The sequence below is a fragment of the Psammomys obesus genome, unplaced genomic scaffold (assembly GCF_907164565.1).
Source record: "Psammomys obesus unplaced genomic scaffold, mPsaObe1.curated_primary_1811, whole genome shotgun sequence".
Classification (NCBI taxonomy): Eukaryota; Metazoa; Chordata; class Mammalia; order Rodentia; family Muridae; genus Psammomys; species Psammomys obesus.
In genome coordinates, this window is record NW_026596143.1 from 3,424,036 (window position 1) to 3,441,932 (window position 17,897).

A 17,897-nucleotide genomic window follows, 5' to 3' on the forward strand; every position below is an offset into this window, starting at 1 on the left:
TGTGTGTTCAAGGCCAGCCTGGTCTACAGAGTGAGTTCCAGGACAGCCAGGGTTACAAAGAGAAACCATCTCAAACAACAATAAAAAGCTTGCATGCTAAAGACTTTTTATGGCTCAGTCATAGTATAAGTGTAAGCCAAATAAACCCTTTTTCCCCAACTTGCTTTGGTCATGGTGTTTCATCATAGCAATAGTAACCCAAACTAAGATATACACTGAAAGTTTTCATGCATTAAAACAAAACTTAACTACTCCCCCTTTCTAAAAAGACATTCTATTACATTATTTTCAAAGAAAAATTCCTGACTTCTTTGTGCTCATTTATGCACTTCTTTGGGGGTGGGGGGTAGGGGGAGGAGAAGGCAGTGCTAATGACCAGGTCTTGTGTATATCATGGAAGGATTCTATCACTGAGCTATAGCTCCAACTAGTTGGTGCTTTTAACCAAGGTCTGGCAATATAACTCAGCCTGGCCTTAAGCTTTCAAGACTCCTGCCTCAGCCTCCCCTCCCATGTGCTGAAATTACAGGCATGAAGCATGCCCAGCATTGTTAAGAAAAAGCTTCATTTTTATTGAGGCTTTCTCTTTCCTCAGCCTAATGCTGTTGCAGGATTTGTTATCTATGTAACTATATAGATATTTTATAGCTACACAAATATTTAAAATGAACATTAGATCACAAAGCAAAATCTCAATAGGGTTTGAGAGGACCCCAAATGTAACTGTCTTTTAACATATTTGAGAATGAACTTTGCAACAATGGTGCAAAATAGAAACTACAAATTAGAAAACAAGATAGCCTTTGCTTCCTTTTTTTTTTTGTTACTTGTTGGGGGGGGATGTTTTTGTTTGGTCGGTTGGTTGGGTTGGTTTCGGTTTTGTTTTCTTTTTCCAAACAGTTTCTCTCTGTAGCCCTGGCTGTCCTGGACCTTTATAGATCAGGTGACCTCAAAACTCTAGAGATCCTCTCAAGTGCTGGGACCAAAGGCATGTACCACCATACCAGCTTCAATCTTCATTTTCTTTAAGACTGTCAAGTCACTTTAAAAAAAATTAAGTTGGATACTCTGTCATATTGGGACTAGATTTAGCTCAGGGGCAGACCCCCTGGGAAGCAGAGTGAGACCCTTATCTCAGGTAAGTGGATGGACAGACAGACAGACAATCTTCACTGTCGGCTTGACTAGAGTTGGAGTCACCTACATGACATACCTCTGGTTATGTCTGTGAAGGCATTTCTAAAGTAAAGGTGTTCTGATTTGCTGTCAGTTACTGTGATAAAACACTGACTGCACCAACTCAAAGAGGAATTTGGCTTACAAGTTACAGGTTACAGTCCAACCGTGTAGGAAGTCAAGGCAGAAACTCTCGAGATCCAGGATAGAGAGGGCTATGTAGAGAGATCCCGTCTCAAACAAACAAAATGGCCATATGCATGCACGACACCAAGCATCATTTGGCAAAATAAAAACTTTCTGTTTGCTGAGGTACATAAAAATTGTGCTAAAGTACATGTATGAAACACAATGCAAGGCATCAAAAAATAGTTTCCTGGGGATGTTATTTTGTGGTAGACAACCTGTCCAGCATGCAAAAAGCCCCAGGTTCCATCCACAGCACTGCAAAAATAAATCTAAATTATCACTTAAAAGAATGACAGAGTCCAACAGCAATAACTACTAGAAAGATCCTCAAACTCTAATGATAAAGATGAAACTGTTTAAGCTTCCAATTAAAAAAAAAAAAAAAAAAAAAAAAAGAAGCTACCAGCAATGAGTAGACAGACACAGGGATTTCTCATCAGGAATATCAAAATACTAAACAGTGTAGCTGCCAACAACTGCAGATGCAGCCCACACTACTAAAACTGAACTACTTCTTTCCTATCTAATCAAACACAAAACTACAAAACATTCAGTCAAGATAACAGGAGACAGAGGTAGGACTAAAACAACTTGTATCTTAGAGACTGTATCTTCAATACTACTACTAGCAGCTAGCAATTCCTGTGTACTAACTAGGTGCCAGGTTCCCTTTTATTAAATTCATTAATCTTCATAAAGTCATGAGGTAAAGATAGCATTATTCCAGGTTTACAGAGAGAAGGGATCTTGCATAAACTACGGTTTAATCCCTTCGACTATTCTCTTGCATTCTCTTGACCACTGACATTCACATTACATCTAAATTAGTGTAACAGCCTGGTTTTTTTTTTTTTTTAAAGGAAATAAATGGCTTTATGAAATAAAATGCAAACTTTGATCTAAATGCTTTATTTACTTTTCTGATTAAGAAAAATACTATGGGGAGGAAGGAGGGAAGTACAGGGGAGATACAAAGTGAATAAACTAATTAATAAAAATAATTAAATAATAATAAAAAAAGGAAAAATACTACAAAACAAACTGTAGGACATGTGCTTTTATTAGGGACAAAAAATTTTTCGGATTTAATAAAGTTTTATTTCTCCAAATGTACAGCTGACTGAACCTGCTCATGCATCTTCACCCACAGCTGCGGCATCTCCACCCTTTGTGTTTCTGGTGTAAGTTACTTGGGCTCTGTACTTTGAAACCATCTTGGTAAGGCCTTTACTAAGTAGCTCCTGAAAGGCTGCCCCTGGCCAAGGAACTGCTAATCTTCAGTCTAGTCCTATTTGACAACTCTACAAACTATGTAAGGAAGTCTCCAACTATTACAGACAAAATAAAGGGTGATTTTTTCTTTCTTTTTTTTTTTTTTTTTTTTTTGCTTGCTTGAAACTTGTCCATTCAAAAGCACTTCATCTCTATAGTTGAGACTGACACCTACTGGGCTAAAACAAACATCACCAATGATGCCACTGTATCAAAGACAAATATCAAAAATGTGCCTTGACTGATGGTGAGGGATACAGGGCTAGGGTTTGAACGCAAAGCCTCATATAATCCAGGTAAACACTCTACTACTGTACCCTAGTTCCAAAATCTGTAGATTTCAATTGGTCTTACATGGAAATATATATTTAAATTATAAACTGTTTTTCAAATTAATTTTACGTCAGTGATTTATACTGACGTCAACTAAAAAATGGTATGTTATCCTCAGGGCTCTTGTCCATGACTCTTCCCTCCAATGTCTCTAGACCACTGTATGACTATAAACTTATAATGCAACATGTTATACTATACATATCTCTGACTTAAAATGAATGGGGTCATATCCTGATAAACTCACTGTTAAGTTGAACATATACATGAAATATACCTACTCTACCGAGTAGCAAACTTAGCAAAAGTTCTCATGTCACTCTGTCTATAAGGTCAATGACAAAACTTTATTCACTCTATCCATTATAACACTGAGTGTGCTAAATGATTAAACCATGAAAAAGGTTCTTAAAGATAATAAACTTATCTCAATCCATTTTTCTTTCTTTTGTAAACAAGAACTGAACCTTTAACCCACTCTTCAATCAGATCAATTTTGTCTCCCAAGGGATATTTGATAATGTAGAGGCAGCTACAGCTTCCAACCTCGAAGAAGCTGTGCCTCTGACAGTTCAACAAGAGAGAGATGCTGATAAATGTCCCTACACTGAACAGGACAACCTTCCGCAGCAGCAACAATTTCAGACCCAAAAGTCAATGCTGCCAACATTGAAAACTCTGTTCTGCTACTATCATCTTTCCTAGACAATATTAATTACTGAGAAAAACAAGTTTATATTAAACTGAGGGGGGTGTTAGTTGTTTTTGTCGCTTGTTTTGTTTTGTTTTTTTGAGATAGGGTTTTTCTATGTAGTGTTGGCTGTCCTGGAACTTACTCTAGCCTTGAACTCAGAGATCCATCTGCATCTGCATCCACCTCCTGAGTGCTGGAACTAAAGGTGTGTGCCCCACTACCTGGCTCTAAACTGAATTTGTAATTCAATACTGTCCACAAGTAGTTTGTGTTGTTTTAAAGCTTTATTTTCCACAAACACTGTATATTGGGTATAGATTGGCTTACCTTTGTAAACCACAGAAAAGGTATGCTTTCACTTTCTAGACCTTCACCAACAATGCTGAACCACTTAAGGAAATCACAAGTTATAGGACATATGCTGCCCAAGCATCAAACACCTAACTACTGGTGACCTATAGTTATCATACCATATCATATCTGGGGTCATAGTGATTCCATATTTAAGGTAAACAGTCTATATTATGTTTCAGGCATAACTACACCTGACTACTAAAAAATATTCAAAGAAAAATTTAATACAGTCATTTATATTACATTTAGGGTACTCTCCTGACTTTCACAGAAATTATACATCAGAAGTTTATAGTGGATCTGGAGATAACTCAGTAGGTAAGAGCACTGACTGCTCTTCGAAAGCACTAAAGTTTGATTCCCAGCATCCACATGGCGGCTCACATCTTAGCCTCCAGCGCTAGGAAACCCAAAGGCTTCTTCTGGTCTTCACAGGTACCATGAATCCATGTGGTGCAGACAAAACAGCCATACACATAAAATAAAATAAAAATTATTTTGAAAAAGCTTATATGTTATATATAAAATTCGTAAGAGTAAAAGCATTACAGACGGACTGTCATAGGAAGAGTTCATTAAATCTGATTACCCAAGCATCATTAGGCTTGTGATACCCAGCAGGTCTGTCTGTGCAATGGGACACTGGCTCTTTGCAAGGCTGCTCCATATAGCTCAGGTTTCAGCTACCCTCATCTTTTTCCACAGAGGTCATCTCTGAACTCCACTCACCTTCTCCCCCAAACTAACATGGCAAAAAGCTGGTTTATGTCTGGTTTTAATATCTGTAATATCTTTAGATTTGTATGGTCTTGTTCAAAATGTAAGCTTCACAGGCTGGTGAGATGGCTCAGCTTACCACCAAGCCTGATGACCTGAGTCCAGTTTTTAGGTCCCATATGGCTGAACAAATATCAAGCTACTTTAAAAATTTGCTCCTTGGCATATGAAATTTTACCACATGTATAATCACTTTTACAATCTGGAGAGGTGAAGGAATAAAAATTCTCATTTGTTTCTGTCAGCCAAACAATAAGAGATTTTAGACCAACAAAGGACATATAAAATGACAAACTAAACTAGATGAAATATTAAATAAAAGTGCAAAAGCCCACAAACAAAAAATGGCTAACAAAGCTAACCAGAAATATTCTTAGAAAAAGCACATACACAGGAAATATTAATGACTTAGCATGAAAACTCTAAGACTATGTGGTCATACTACCACTAAACAAAGAAAATTCCTGAAATGGCTCCACAACTTGCTATCAAGAAGTTCTAGTTTCTTGCTATCCCCTTTCTGCGGGCTATTCCAATCTCTTTTCAATCGACCGCTCACCTCAACTCCAACATCTACAGCAGATATGCTGCCCTATGCTGCCATCTGCAGAGCAAGCTTCACACTAAAAACTGCGGCTGAGAATATGTGGATATGTGAAAGAGGCCAAGGCAAAGGTTGAATAAACTAAAGTAAGTGACACAATCATGCTGGGCAAAGAGAAAAAGATGGAACAGAGAGATGATAAGAACATCGTTAGAGGAGTGGAGATAGAGCTCTGTGGCAGTGCTTGCCCAGCATATTTGAGGCCCTGGGTTCAATCTATACCCAGACACAAAAATACAGCTCATACACTCTAAAGATCAAACCAATATGGCATAGCACACAACTATACAACTGTCATAAAAGAAAACACGAATTTCTTTCTTACAAAATTTGCTAACTGGAAGATTCCCAAGAGAATACCAGTCACCAACACATTTTTGCATCATTCATCAGCTTGTGACATTAATAAAAAAATCCAGAGACGGTGACAAAGTACAGGTGAGGGAAATGTGCTTACCACAATATCTACACTGTATGAAATAATCTACCATAATATAGTCCCAGAAACAATGAAACTGTCTGGTTCTGTTTATGAGACAATGCTTCCCCATGCAGCCCTGAGTGACTTCAAGTAGCTATATAAATCAGGCTGGCTTTGAAGTCACTGGATCCACCAGCCTCTACCTCATAAGTGCTAGAATTAAAAAATGAGCCATGATGTCCAGAGCCAATCAATAATAAAACTTTAAAAAAATTAAAACTAAGAAAATAGCCACATGGTTAAAAAAAAAAATAAATTCTATTTGGTGCAACTGAGATATCAGCATATGAAGGCAGGAACTAGGGCTAGAGAGATGTCTCAGTGGTTATAAACACTGCCTGTCTTCCAGAGGTCCTGGGTTTGATTCCCATCTCCCACATGGTGGCTCACAATGATCTGTAACTCTAGCAGCAGGGGATCTAACACCCTCTTCCGGACTCTGTAAGGCATCAGGCATGCAAATGGTGCAAAAACATGCATGCCATCAAAAACACTCATAAAAATATTTAAAAAAAATCACAAACAGCTACATTGTAATTTCATGTACAAATGACTTAATTTGTAATTTATCTTTCAAGTCAGAATTTCAAACACATTCTAAGATGTGAAATAATATAGGTTTTTTTTAGCTATGTGCTAAGAGACAGTAATGATAAAAAACACCAACACAATATTAAATTACAACTATAAGCATGATAAGACTTATTACCTTAAAACTGAAATATGCTTCCAAACTTTAAGAAGTATCTGCACAAAATGGCTCACCTTCATCCACAGAAAACTGACAGCTTTTATCATTGAAGAATAGTATTTTCTTTTTATCAGGACGATTTACAAATAGTATCTGGTCCCCTAAAGCCTTAAAGATAAAAAAAAAAAAATGTTTAATTAACTTCATATTACTCATTCAAAAATATACACTATACATAATATATACGACACATGGCCAGGCATGGTGGCACATACCTATAATCCCAGCACTCAGGGAGGCAGAGGCAGGCAGACTTCTAGGAGTTTAAGGACAGCCTGGCCTACAAAGCAAATCCTAAACAGCCAAGGCTACACAGAAAAAAAAAATGTTATGTATGTATGTATATGTGTGTATGTGTGTGTGTTTGTGTGTGTGTGTGTGTGTGTGTGTGTGTGTGTGTATATATAAAACTCATACTACAAAAAGGACATTCAATTTAGAACAGTACCTGAGGACTCAGCTACTAGAATGAGAAAAGAAGGACTTTATGGAAGCCATAAAAACATTATACTCCAGAATGCATTAGACAATAAACATGTGGAGTTGGAGAGATGGCTCTGTGGTTAAGAGCACTGTTTGCTCTTAAGCTCTTCCAGAGGTCCTGAGTTCAATTTCCAGCAACCAAATGGTGGCTCATAACATCTATACCCTCTAGTGCCCTCTTCTAGAATGCAGGTACACATGCAAATAGAGCACTCATACACATAAATAAATAGAATCTTTAAAAAAGAAAAGACACTTGTGTAACAAATGGGGGAGAATTTATCAAAAAACAAAAACTAAGAAAAAATGACTAGGAAAACTTAAAAGCTTCAAAAAACAATCTCTAAAGTAAAACCTTCACCGCATAAGTTTAACAACAATTACTGTGTGAATCTACAGGTTGGATCTTGAATATCTCCTAAAGACCCACATTGTAAGACATGGCCTCCAGGGTGGTACAATGAAGTCCTCAGATCACCAAGGGTGTGAATCTGAAAGAAACTGGGAGCCCTCGGTCCCTTCTTTTCTCTGTTCCTTCCTGGGCATGAAGGTGGTGCTTTTGCATTACAACATGCTCCTGTCATGGCATACTGTCTCATACAACTGAGCGTGAGCTAAAACCTCTAAAATCATATGCTAAAACAAGCCTTTTGTTGAGGAAGCTGGTTTATGTCAATTGTTTCACTGTGGTGCCAGAAAGCTGAGTAACACTGAGGTAAACTTCATCATTAACAGAAAATGAGCTTAAGGGTTGGGGTAAGTATGGTGGTGTGCATCTGTATGACAGTACTTGAGATGTGAATAGGAGGATCAGGAGTTCAAGGCCAGCCTTAGGTATGTGAAGTCTTGTCTTAAAACAAAACAAACAAACAAACAAAAAAACCAGCTTGGTGTGGTAGCTTTAATCCCATCACTCATTCTGTGAGAACAGCCTGGTTTACAAAGAGTTCATACTAGGCAGAACAATATAGTGAAACCCAGTCTCTCCTCACATCCCCTTCCCCCAAAAACATAATCTCATTATCTAGGAGACTTTTGGTATAACTAAGAAGTCCAACTTACATATAACTCAATTAACAAGATTCTGGGTAAACCGAAAATACAGCTCAGCGATACAGCACTTGGCAACAAGCAAGTTTGCAAGTGAGTCTCAAATTTAATTTAAAAAAAAAATGTAATCTTCATGACCAGCACTTTTACTGCAAACCCTTTAGGACATCAGAATTTGTTATTAAGCAATGATTTTATTATGTGTTAGTGCCTCTAGTTATCTAACACTACTGTTGAAAGGGCTTTTGATTTCAAATACAAGAGAAACACTAATGTCTTTGAGAAAAACTTCCCAGAAATCTGAAGGATCAAATCACGATGCAATTACATAAAAACCCAAACCCAAAAAACCTGCTAACATTACACAAAAATGATCATTCTCTCTCCTGCTCTGTGGCACACAGCAGATCTCATATCTCAAGAAGTGTTTTTTAGATTATTTTACGTGCACGAGTGTTCTGTCTGAACGCATGTATGTGCATTGTGTGTGGCCCTAGTGCCCTCAGGTCAGAAGACGGTATCAGATCCATAGGAAGTGGAGTTAGAGACATTGCTGTGAGCCACCATGTGGGTGCTGAGAACAAACCCAGATTTCTTAACTGCTAAAGCCATCTATCTCTCAGGCCCCAAAAAGTTTAAACCCACAAAGTTCAAATTTTAACTGGATCACTAAAACCCCATGTATTTACAGGATAAAGGATTAAAAAAAAAAAAAAAAAAAAAACACCTCATTTTTTTTTTCTTTTCCCTTTTTGTTTCTATTTCTTTTTTTTTTTTTTTTTTTTTTTTTTTAAGTTTAAAACTACAAAGAGAAGACTGGAAATATGACGTAGTGGTTAAGAGCCCTTACTGCTCTTCAAAAAACCCAAGTTCAGTTCCCAGCACCAACATCAGACAACTCACACTGGAGCAAGCTTCAGCTCCAAGGGATCCAACACCCCATCCTTTCCTTGAGTAACCACACAACATAGGCAGATACGCACAGACACCTACATTAAAAACAAATATATCTTAAAAACATAAGAAGCTGGGCACAGCAGTACATACAGCATTCAGGAGGTGGAGGCAGACAGATCTCTGTGAGTGCTAGGACAACCAAGGCTACATAGTGAGACTCTGTCTCATGAAAATAAAGCAAGAAAAAAAAACATCGTTACTAATTCAAATTATAGTTACAATGTAGAAGGAAAAGAGAGATTACCTTGACAGCTTTCTGGGAATTAGGCAACCCCTCTTCTATGTCTTCTAGCAGAATTCCTCCTAATCCTCGCTGGTCATGGTTATCTAAAAGCCTGAGTAAGGCCTTCTTATCTTTCAAGTTGTACTTTGGCTTGAAGGCGTATTTCCCATCTACTACTTCAATTTTGGGATTGTTTACTAAAGCCTGTAAAATTAACACAATTTGGGTATGTTTATAAAAGAAAACCACATGTCAACACTAGCATATTGAAATCTCTTATGAGCATAAACTAACGCATCTAAAACACTAGACATCTAGGAACCCAAAACCACCAGTGAATCAGCATAGAAAAAACATTATTTGCATACGTTCTTTAGAGAGAAACTAATTTATCACAACTTCTCTGAAGAACTTTTACTCTCTTAGAAGACAAACTGAGTAAAATCAATAAAATTCCTATTACCAAACATAGTAAACCAGGTATTGGCCACCCCTCCTCCAAAATACAGTCTATATCTTATTCTGACGCTACAATAGGAGAACAGCACCAAGACCAAAAAAACAAAAATAAAACAAAAAACCATCAACTAGAATTGGCAAGTGTGGAAAGAATTGAAGAGGATCAGACTAATACACATGGGAACTTTACCTGTAATTTCAGTAGAACACAATTAGTGAACTTAATAACATCCCTACAAGTTTTCTTGTGTAGCTACTAGCAGAAAAAAAGTTCTTTAAGAACAGAGCAACTAGCCTGGTGCTACAGACCTGCACTTTTAGCTACATGGGAGGCTGAGGCAGGAAGATTACACAGTCAAAACCACTGAGGTTACAGAGAAAGCTCTGGCTAGGCTGTGAAACTTAGAATTGCCTCAAAAAAGCTAAACTAGAGATACAGCTCAGTAAGTGCTTGACTAGCATCTGTGAAATCCTGTGTTCGTCCCACACTACAAAGAAGAAAAAAAAGAAGCCTACTTAGTTCTTTCTCTTACTTCTTTCTCTAAAGAAAGAAGGTTAAAAAAAAAATAGTAATAGGTAAAAATAATATTTTAGTGGGCTGGCGACATGGGGCAAAGTTCGTTAAAAGCACTTGCCACAAAAGCCTAATGACCCACGTTCAAGCCCAGGTAAAGGTGGGAAGAGATAACCAACTCCACAAAGCTGTCCTTGGTTCCCACATACGCCCACCTACACAGCCCTACGCTAATAATAATGATAAATAATTTTTTAAAAATTTAAAACTTTAATGTTGCTAAAAATATAAAATTTTAGGCAAGTTCTGCTTCTAGCAACAGCCAAGTAACTTAATAGAAGACATGACTGTTAATGATTTGTACTAGGTCAAATTATTTTATAGTATGCAAATCAAGAACTACACTTTGCTTGACAAAATAAATTAATTTAATTAGGCCAGTCATGGTAGCATATGTCTTTGATCCCAGCATTTGGGAGGCAGAGGCAAGAGGGTCTCTGTGAAAACCTGTCTCTAATTAAAAAAAATGAATAAAGTATTATGTCTGGTTGTTTAGGGGGGGTTATTCTGTTTTTATAGTGTTTTAACACTACACACCACAGAACTAATGATGTTCTTGAACTTAGGATCCTCCTGCCTTTACCTCCCAAATGCTGGGACTACAGACATGGACGACCATATCCAGCTTATATTAGGTGCTGAGACTCATCACCGGTCTTGAAAAGTAGTATTCTTCAGTATCAATTAAACTCTACAGAAGCAAATAGCCAAATAGATAAGATGCCATTCATTTGCAAACTGGTATGATCAGTGACTTTAGGCTTTGTTCAAACAGTGCATATTTAAACATAAGATTCATATTATTTTTCCAAATAACTAGAAATAACTCACTTATCAAACCATAAAGTATTGTCCCTAACACCTTAAGGTTTAAATTCTCTAAAGCATATATGCAATATTTAACTTATGACCATAGGAAATTATGAGTTTGAAAATTCAAAATACTATTTATAAAAATAAAAAAATTGGTGCACTGACTTAACAACTTCAATGTATTCTTAGAAGACTTTCTAAAACAAACAAAATTATATGAAAACCAACAGCCGAACAAATTATAAAATGTGTACACTGAAATTAAAGAAAAACTCTATATCAAGTCTTTTAAGAAAAACTAAGCCGGGCACAGCGGTATACGCCTTTAGTCCCAGCACTCAGGAGGCAGAGGCAGGAGAACAGCTGTGAGTTTGAGGCCAGTCTGGTCTACAAGTGGAGTCCAGGACAGCCAAGGCTACACAGAGAAACCCTGTCTAGAAAAACAAAAACAAAAGAAAGTAAAATATATTATCAGATTACACGATTTAAAAAAAAAAGTAAAAAATGTTATCAGATTACAGGATTAAAAAACAAAAACAAAACAAAACAAACAAACAAAACATTCTGAGGCAGGCCTGGTGACTCATGAAGTTAAAGCACAAAGTACCCCTGAGTCTGAAGTCAGCCTGGACTACACAATGTCAGCCTGAGTGTGAGCGCATGCTCACGTGTGCACACACACACAACCAAGAAAACACCTCTACAGGTTGGGGATGACTCAATGGTAGAGTGATTAATCAATAGTGGAATGTTCTAGCACATGCTGGGCCCTAAAAAAAGAACCAACTCTAGACGGTGGCAAATAACCCTTTTCATAATTAACTGATTTTATTTCTAAAAGTTTTAAGACTATTCTTACCTCAGTCATTAGCCATTGTTTCTGCTTGAGTCCAATATCTAAGTGCTGTGTTTCATCCAAAATTTCTTCTAAAGTTAAAGGATGTGTATCTCCTCGCTGATGTCGTGTCTATTAAAGGAAGTTTTCAAATGCATTAAGTCAAAGTCATACATAAACTAATCTTTCAGGAATGTACAACATGCATTACCTAAGGTAATATGAATACCAAGATCAAAAACATGAGATCATATAAAACTAGCTTGATAAAAATCAAATGATAAACTGAAGGGGAGAAAAAAAAAAATCACAAACTAACCTCACGCCAGGTGTGAGGGTAGACACCTGTAACCCCGGTGTATGGGATGCTGAGGCACAAGAATCACAAGTTCAAGACCAGCCTAGGCTACATGATGAGTTCAAGTCCAGCCTAATCTATACAGCTCAGTGAACAGAGTGCTTGCCTAACAGACACAGCCTCAACAGGCATGGCAAACCTACAACCCTAGCACTGGAAGCTGGGGGCAGAAGGGTCAAAGCTATCCTCTCACCAGTGAATCTGAGGCCACCAGGTGGTTGCCTAGCATGCACAAACCCCTAAGTGTGATCTCCAACACTCTCCTTCCATGCCTGACACCCAGACACAGGTTATTTTGGCCCCACCTAGAACATTCCAAATTCTGATATTGAAGAGTTTAAGTTAGCCTGAATATAACTCTATTTTGAAGTAAAAATCTTGACTGGGAACTGAATTCAGGTACCAGGAAATATCACAGAATGTACACCTGGCAGAAAACAAAGTTAACTCTCCTAGTAACAGCCTCCAGGAAATATAACAGAATAAATGCTTCATAGAAAATAAAGACAAACTCCCTGGCAATAATCAATGGGAATCGGTTGAGAATCGGGTGGGAAAATTCTCCCCAATGTTCAGATATGGTTTAGAAAAATAGCCATTGTGATTATATGCCTTAGCCATTGTGATTGTGTGACTCAGAAAAGGTCATCCCGCCCTGCTAAACCTTACCCAATTTTATAATGCCAAGACTTGTGCCCCCTTGCTTGCTGCCATGAAAACCCCCTGGTCACAGACTTTCCCTTTAAAAATCCTCAGAGCTCAGGGTTCCACTTCTCTACTGCTATGTCAGTGAGACTTGGGTTTGATTGCTCTCGTAATAAAGCTCTCTTGCAATTGCATCGAGTCATATCCTGGTGGTCTCTGAGGGTCCTGTGTACCTGGCATTACAATATAATTTGTAAAACTGATCAGTTCCCCATTTAAACAAGTTCTCCTCTTCCAATCCTAACACACCTCAATGCCACTCAGTGTTATCCAAGAGCACACTGTTCTTAGGCGAGAGCATGTGTTAAAAACAAAGAGAACAGTGGCCAAAAAAACAAACAAAAATCCAAAATTTTAAATCTAAGTAATTCTCTTTAGGATTCCCAAAGTTCATTCCTTAACTTGAAAAAAAAAAAAAAAAAACCCACATATTTAAAGAGTTAAAGTAGTATCAGTTAGAAAGCCATTTCCTTTAAGTAACAAAGATATTTTTCAGGACTACCAAGCTATTCTGATTATGCCAAATAAAATCCATTAAAAGGGGTGTAGGGGGGTGTGTGTGCTGTGTGCGTGCGCATGTTTAAAACCAGAGGCAGGTAGATCTCTGTAAGTTCTAGGCTAGCCGGAGCTACACGGTAATAAGATCATGTCTTAAAAAAAAAAAAAAAAAAAAAAAAACGGGGGGAGGGGAGTTGGGGAGAAAGATTGCTTAGTAGGTAAAGGTGCTTGCTGCCTAAACTGATGATCTGAGTTTGTTCACTGGAACTCACAATGTGGAAGAGGGAAACCAACTTCTCAGAGTTATCCTCTGACCTGACCTCCTCCATAAGCACTGGCCTTGAAACTTGTGCTTCTCATTCCCACACAGGGGATCAAAACGGTAAGTCACCATACCTGGCATGGTCTGTTTTGCCTTGCAGTGCTAGGGATAGAACCTGGGGTTCTTACACAAGCACTCTATCACTGGGCTATACAGCCCCTAACCCTGCCATCTTGACTCATTTTCTAAAGGTTAAGAAAGCAAATGGTTAATGATCTGATACCAAATCTTTTGACAAGTTAGGTAGTTTCCACTGTTTTGTTTTCACAAAACTGTGTCAGATTACAGATGTCTATGGGTGTAGTTCAAAGTGGTTTTTGGCATATAACTTGGAAGACTGTTTATCACAAAATTTCCATTAGAATTAACTCTATGAGCATTCATTTCTTTGCACTTAAACCTACGAAATCTAACAGCAGCATATTTGTACAAAATTCTACTTCATCCCATCAATAGCTAATCGCATCTCCACATGCAGTAGCTACTGAAAAAAAAAGAGGACTGCATGCATTTCCTTGTGGCATAGATGACTGCTGTATGAAAAGCAAACTGAATCAACCTATCCTGGTCAACTCTTAACAGTACCTGCAAAGTAGCTCAAATCAGAAGCCTGATGATCACATAAAAAGGGTTAACTTTATTTGTATATTACTAAGGAAAATAAAATTAAGAGCTAAGTAGAGTTTAAACCACTGTCAATTTCCTTCAACTGACTTGACAGTTCCAGAAGGACGCTCTTTTTCTTGGATGGGGATGGGAGTAAATGATGGAGTTTGGGACAGGGTTCCTCTGTGTAGACCAGGCTGGCCTCGAACTCACAGCGATCCACCTGCCTCTGCCTCCCAGAGTACTGGGATTACAGGCACGTGCCACCATGTCTGGGCTGGACACTTTGTTATCCCACTATAAGTACATTTTAATAATTGTTCAACATATAGGGCAAAAGGTGAACGGAACAGTTAAAATTTACTCTCATCAGATACTGAGAAATATAAACTAAAGTGTTTCCACTAGAGATCAACTACAAACAAAAAATTCAGACACAACCTCTAATCAACGTTTTCTAAGATTCTCAGTGATTCTCTTAACTTTCTCCTCCAAGCCGAGAATCAGTCACCATCATCTGCTTGAACAATGTAGTTTTTATTTCTCAAATGAATGGAGGAAATATCCTGAAAAACCATTCCCAACTACAGCTTGGATACCTACTTTTTAAGTCAAATGGTGAGCTTAAGTTCTATACTGGACTATAATGTAAATTTAGTTGAGTGCATTACTGTAATGCCAGTTTAATAGAGGGCAAAAGGCTGTAAGCATTAAATCTTTTAGGGGTTTCTTGAAGCATAATCAACATATAATAAACTATACAGACTAAAATGCCTAATTTGATAAATCTTGACATATTTAGATAAATATCTAACTTCTGAAAACCCACATCTCCTAATTACCCTTCTTTTGTCAAAAAAAAAAAAAAAAAAAAAGGATTTTTACTTACTTTCATGTAATTCACAATCTTAGCAAGAACGCCAAACTTATATCCAGAACTGCCAGTTAGAGCTTTCAAGTTAAATGATCCATTGCTATGATCTGGAAATGAAGTTCAAAAGAATTATAATAACATTTTCATACAGTATGTTATCAATGACTTGAGCAATGAAAACAATTTTAACTTTGCTTAAATATTCATCTTTGAGGCCAGTCGTGGCAGAGCACGCCTTTAATCCCAGGCGGAGGCAGTGAACTCCGAATTACTGTGAATTCGAGGCCAGCCTGGTCTACAAAGGGAATCCTTGACAGCCAACACTACACAAAGAAACCCTATCTCGAAAAAGTAAAAAACAAACAAAAAAACTTCTTTGAATTTCTTCATCTAATCAAGTCTGTCCTGTAATATTTTGGCAAAACTCACAAGATTCATGCATGTACAGTGAATTATCAATTCCCATCATGCACCCATCCTCCTTTAGAGAGAGGGTCTCACTATGTAGTACAGGTCAGTCTCAAATTCACCATCCTCCACCTCAGCTCTGAAGTGCTAGAATTATAAAGTTACACTGTTCCTACACTAAATGTAATTTATTAGCATTAAAATATAGTTTGGGGAAGTAGAGCACCGGAAACCAAATTCAGGGCCTTGTGTGGGTTAGGCACTCGAACAATAAGCTACAGTCCGACCTAGCTCAAAATACTCATCTTTTGTTGTTTTTGTTGGTTGGTTGTTTTGAGACAGGGTCTCACTATTAGACAACACTAGCCTCCAACTCAGAGAGCCACCTGACTCAGGCCTCTCACATGGAATTAAAGGTCTATGTCACCACGTCCAAATCAAAACACAATTCTTAAATTTGTTTCATTTAAATTCTTAAATTCTTAAATTTGTTTCATTCCACTCCTAGCTTAAACCTGATTAGAGCCCTCCAATAATTAGACAAGAGAACATTATAAACACAAGAAATGAGTGATGGTCAGACTGATATGTATCTCCTTATAATTTCCTCTTCAACTCTGCCTCCCTTCTTGCCCCTCTCTCAGAAATCCTTACATATTGTTTCAAAATGATTTTGCTGCCTCCCTAGAGAAAGAACCCCAATGCCATCATTGTATCACAAATTGCATTTGAACCAAAGACAGAAAGGTTAAAAAAAATTCATTTTAAGTACAAGAAGAACATTTCAGAAGCACACATTTTATTACCAAGACCAGATCAGATATAAACTTCCCACACGGCTGTTCCACAAAGAGTGAGTGGTTAGATAGAAAAGAGGAAAGCCACCTCTGGTATTAGCTTGGTAATAACCATTTAAACAAAAGACTGCATTAGAACAACCATAGGCAAATGTAACAATTGTCAGAGATCCAAAACAAATTTCTAGATGCAGCATATTACTTTGAAATTAGCTAGTGAAAAGTCTTTATTTATTGAACGTTTTCTTTCCTTTGATACTAAAATACAATGTCCTTTGGAATTTTCCCTTAAAAATAGCTTATAATTTTGAAAAGTAATTGCCACATTAAAATATGTTTCCAAACTAACAATATTAAGAATGCCTTACTGGAGCCAGGCATGGTAGTGTACGCCTTTACTCCCAGCCCTCAGGGAGGCAGAGGCAGGCAGATCGGTGTGAGTTTGATGCCTTTACATATTATTTTAAAAGCCTAGGGTGGTGGCATAATTATAATCTTAGAACTTGGCAGGCTGAAGCAGGATCACAAAAGAGGTACATAAAAGAGATCAGAGAGGGGAGAGGGGAAATGATGTAATTATATTATCTCAAAAAAAAAAAGATGTCTGCTGCTCTTTCAGAGGCAATGAATTCAGTTCTCAACACCCACTTCTGTGAGGGAAATGATTTTTAAGAAGCCAGTCTGACTCCATGACAGGCTTCAAAATTGGCTTCATACTGAATAGGCCTGAGTTTCTATTTCTTAGAACACAAAACTACAGTTCATGGAAACCAGATATAGTAACTTAATATCCTCTCTGAAAACTAGAAACAATAACTTAGTAAAGTCCCCAAGCACCTGACCAAATTAAAGGTCAGTTAGAAATGCTTTATTTAGCTAATCAAAGTGTTATCTGGGAACACTTTGTTATCCAGACACTCCAAGAACTCCCCCAACTACAGAACCAATCATGAGTCTCCTGTAGCCCCTAAATCAGCACCAACCAATCAATGTAAATATTACCTAACCACATTAGGAAATCCCCTGTCTTTAAACTGAGCCTTTGTGCTTACTTTGGGGTCACCATTCTATGGAATGGTTGTCCCTGCATGCTTTTGCATACTATCTGAGTCTGAGGTCTTCCTTCAGCAATTCCCAGACCTAACACCTATAACTCTATCCAGGGAACCTAATGCCCTCTTCTGGACTCCAAGAATATTCACACACATGTGGCATACACTTACATAGACACATACAAAATAACACATTATCTATCTATCTATCTATCTATCTATCTATCTATCTATCTATCTATCTATCTATCT

The 17,897-nt window shown here is 37.6% G+C and overlaps 1 protein-coding gene across 2 annotated transcripts in view; it reads right to left on the reverse strand.

The window, feature by feature from the left end:
• The window catches only part of Gtf2e2 (general transcription factor IIE subunit 2), a 46,785-nt gene that overhangs the window by 5,674 nt on the left and 23,214 nt on the right, over positions 1 to 17,897 (reverse strand). For both annotated transcript variants that reach the window (XM_055593490.1, XM_055593489.1), the window contains exons 3-6: positions 15,404 to 15,495; positions 12,050 to 12,157; positions 9,366 to 9,548; positions 6,646 to 6,739 (exon numbers count right to left, since the gene is read on the reverse strand). In XM_055593490.1, coding sequence (XP_055449465.1) covers positions 6,646 to 6,739; positions 9,366 to 9,548; positions 12,050 to 12,157; positions 15,404 to 15,495 — 477 coding nt within the window. The remainder of the gene's footprint in view (positions 1 to 6,645; positions 6,740 to 9,365; positions 9,549 to 12,049; positions 12,158 to 15,403; positions 15,496 to 17,897) is intronic.